This window comes from Zerene cesonia, chromosome 16 (assembly GCF_012273895.1).
Source record: "Zerene cesonia ecotype Mississippi chromosome 16, Zerene_cesonia_1.1, whole genome shotgun sequence".
Classification (NCBI taxonomy): domain Eukaryota; kingdom Metazoa; phylum Arthropoda; class Insecta; order Lepidoptera; family Pieridae; genus Zerene; species Zerene cesonia.
In genome coordinates this window covers 9,165,179-9,168,600 of record NC_052117.1, presented here as the reverse complement: position 1 = coordinate 9,168,600, position 3,422 = coordinate 9,165,179, and the positions used below count along the sequence as shown (strand labels likewise).

General features: G+C 40.9%; 1 protein-coding gene across 1 annotated transcript in view; it reads right to left on the bottom strand.

Moving 5' to 3' along the window:
• Positions 1-21: 21 nt before the first annotated feature.
• LOC119833084 (potassium voltage-gated channel protein eag-like) overlaps positions 22-3,422 on the bottom strand; it is a 17,462-nt gene continuing 14,061 nt past the window's right edge. Inside the window, exons 14-16 of the mRNA XM_038356957.1 lie at positions 2,896-3,180; positions 1,207-1,473; positions 22-114 (exon numbers count right to left, since the gene is read on the bottom strand). Coding sequence (XP_038212885.1) covers positions 22-114; positions 1,207-1,473; positions 2,896-3,180 — 645 coding nt within the window. The remainder of the gene's footprint in view (positions 115-1,206; positions 1,474-2,895; positions 3,181-3,422) is intronic.

Here is a 3,422-nt window from a genome sequence, read left to right as displayed (position 1 = left end):
CTCTTGCCCGTTCAACGCCAACTAATCGATCTGGACCTCCTTCAGCGCCCACAAGGTGTCGTTATCACCCACTTTGGGAAACAAGTTTACAGGAATCGGTGACGATGTTTTACACTACAAATGTTTCAAATCTTGTGAAGTTAGGGTTTGCTATACTGTATATTCCACACCAGGACCACACACAAGCGATGAAAATGGTGATATACTTGGGACCGTAGTACGCATATCTACCTCACTAGAATCCTCATTAAATTCCATTTCAGTTGTTGCACAGGCTCAGCTCGAGAGTCAGCTTCGGTGAACGCAATCGAATCGAATTATTAAATTTAAATATATATATACCTATACCAATTTTAGCAAACCGAAATCTTGTCTTATTTCCTCAATAATGCAGACAACTTACATTAGTGAAACCATATTTATTCTTTCTATCATTATTATAATAATACATATTCCAATGTTCAATACATATGGTTTTGCTACTAGGACTACAAGACGATCCGTGAGGATTAGGTAGGTACCATAAATAATTTTTTTTTTATCAATGTTAACATAACCTAACCTAACCTAACCATGTGGTTTCAGCTATTTCAGTACTGTTGAAATATCATAACAGACTGATATAAAGACCTGACCAATGCATAATTAAAATCAAAAAAGACCCTGAAACACATAAACAATAGACTTAGTTAATCTTATCTAAGATCAGAGTCACGAAATAATAATTTTTTTCGACAAAATTATTTTTGTTACTCAAGACGCTATTGCAACTCAGAAAAGCGGAGGAGAATCGGGGACTGCATTTTACTAATAAACACACCTAGATGGCGCGACTAGTTTCGGTGAAGGATAATCTGCCCTCAACGGATCATCTCGTACACCTTTCCCCTATGAGGAACATCGAAAATCGGCGTAAAACTGGAAGTCAGTTTAATGAAAACTGTAACTGAATGATCAGATTTATGAAAAATTAATATTCCTTTCCAGGAAGCGAACTCCTTCGTTCCAAAAAAAAAAAGCACAGCTTCATTTAGGAATTGTCAAATAGTAAATATAAATAAACACTATTGTAGTTTTCAGATAAACCTAGCTAGCTAGGGTTATCACTGGCTCACCACGCCGGCCCGCCCGCCCTGTGTCCCCGCGTATTGCGCCCTCTCGACGTGCTCATCTACTTCACAGTTTATTAGATTTTGTAATTATAACCTTTGAGCGTCGTTTCCTGGCCCCGGCCGAGTCTATCCTATCCGTGCGGTCGCTGCGCTCGCTCCTGTCCCGTTCCCGGTCCGGTCGGTCCGCCCGGTCCGGTCTATCCGTCCGGTCCGGTCTGTCCGGTCTGTCCGCCCGGTCCGGTCTGTCTGTTCGCTCCGTCCGTTCCGTCCGCTCTGCGGACGCGTCTAGGCTCGAGTCATTGTTGGGATCTGCTCCGAGCCGCGTCGCTAACAAAGTGAGGAGCTCTTCTACCCTCGCTAGCTACGGTTTGAAAAAAATATTGCGTTAGATCGAAATTTAACTATAGTAATATGTACTTACATTGATAGTTTTATGTTATAATTATACTACTTTTTGGCCGCGGCTTCGCACGTGTTAAATTCGGAGTAGAACCCCTTTTTTCCTATTTTATTATACATATAAACCTTCCTCTTGAATCACCATCTATTAAAGAAACAATCAAGATCTGTTGCGTCATTTTAAAGCTCTAAGCATACAGGCACACAGACGGCGGAAGCGAAATTTGTTTTATACTATGTAGTGATATATCGAAATATAAAACATGTAATAATTAAAGCCGAGTTTCATCCTAAGAATATGTTTCAAAGACAAAAGACACGTAAACTTGTGTAAGTGTTTATCAATAGCAATTTATTTTGAAACTACAACTGATTCAGAATGTCACTTCTGCCGACAAGATTCGACAAAAAACTTGATAGTTTCTCTTTTTAAAGATACCAACATTACAAATACGATCTATAGAACAGAATAGAAATTCATTGGCTGTCAGTAACCCGTCCTGTTGTTGATTTGCGAACTATACATTCTACAATTTTTTATCGTCAATGTATTCGTTTATTGTGCAATAAGCCATCTCAATCAAAGTAGATTAAATAAAACATTTAAAGTGAATGTAATAAATTTGGAAATTGTGAACTTGTGCTTTGTAAAGTTAATAGATTTTTAATGATAAAAATTCACTTTCCATCTATATCATAAACTTTTTAATCACTGAACTGTTTCTTCCATTTTCCATTAATTTCATTTGACAAGTTTCTTCCATTGATTATCACTTAAATCTATCTATTATTTGCATATTTTTCCAAGAAAATCACAGAAACGTTAAGGTTTTTATTGCCATGTTAATAGTTGTATAGTGCTGCCTTCGCACAACTCTTAGCTCTCAGCTCTTCTATTTTTTTTTATGTCACTGCCGGCAACGGAGCTGGTGGGTCGCCTGTAAGTTCTACCAACGCCCATCAACATTTGGAGAGGCTACCTATACCATAATAAAAATGGTCGGGGTCAAATTCAGTACATTGAAGATATTTAGATTTTTTTTGTGGGGCGTTTTAGTGTCGATACTGAAGTACATAATGCAATTTAAAAAAATGTTGTCTGTCTTTCTGTATCTCGAATGAGAATCACACAAAAACTGCTAAACGAATTTTTATGAAACTTGGTATAGTTATAGTATCTACTCCGAGGAAGGATCTTATTTACTTTTCATCCCGGAAATCGATACGCTGTCTGAGGGAGGAGGGGTGAAAGTCAATCTAAGAATTTATTGACAAACGCGAACGAAGTCCGGGTACAGCTACTTTTGAAATAAATCTAGTTATGTAACACTCTCTCACGCCGTCTGAAGCGCGGCTCTAAGAGCGTGCGATAATAACAAATGACCTTATGTTGTAGTCGTTGCACTTCGTTGCGCACGTCGCGGCGCAGCTCCGCCAGCGCGGCGTCGTGCGGCGAGGCAGCGGGCGCCGAGGGGGCGGGTGACGCCGCGACGGCGGGGGCGGGGGCGGGGGGCGCCGCGCCGGCGGGGACGGGGGCCGCCACGGCGGCGGTAACAGCCGCCGTGGTCGTGACCGTCGCCCCCTCGGAGGCGAGTGTCTCTTCGTCGATGGCCTCCCGTCGCGTCGCCGCTCCTAACACACTGCTCGCGCGGTTACGCGTAAATGCTGCCTGAAAACAAAATATTTCATATCAAATTTGTTAAGTCAATTACCTGTTCCTGTTTAAGGATCTCACAGATTGGTGGAATCGATATGATCTTCTTTTAATAAGCGAGGTGCGATGCATATATTTCCTAAAGAATTTCGTTTCTTTGAGAATTTCTCTTTCTTTGCTATTAATGACGGACAGGAAGTCCACGGCATACGGACTTTAGTAAGGCCTTCGATTTTATCGATCATAATTAACTACTA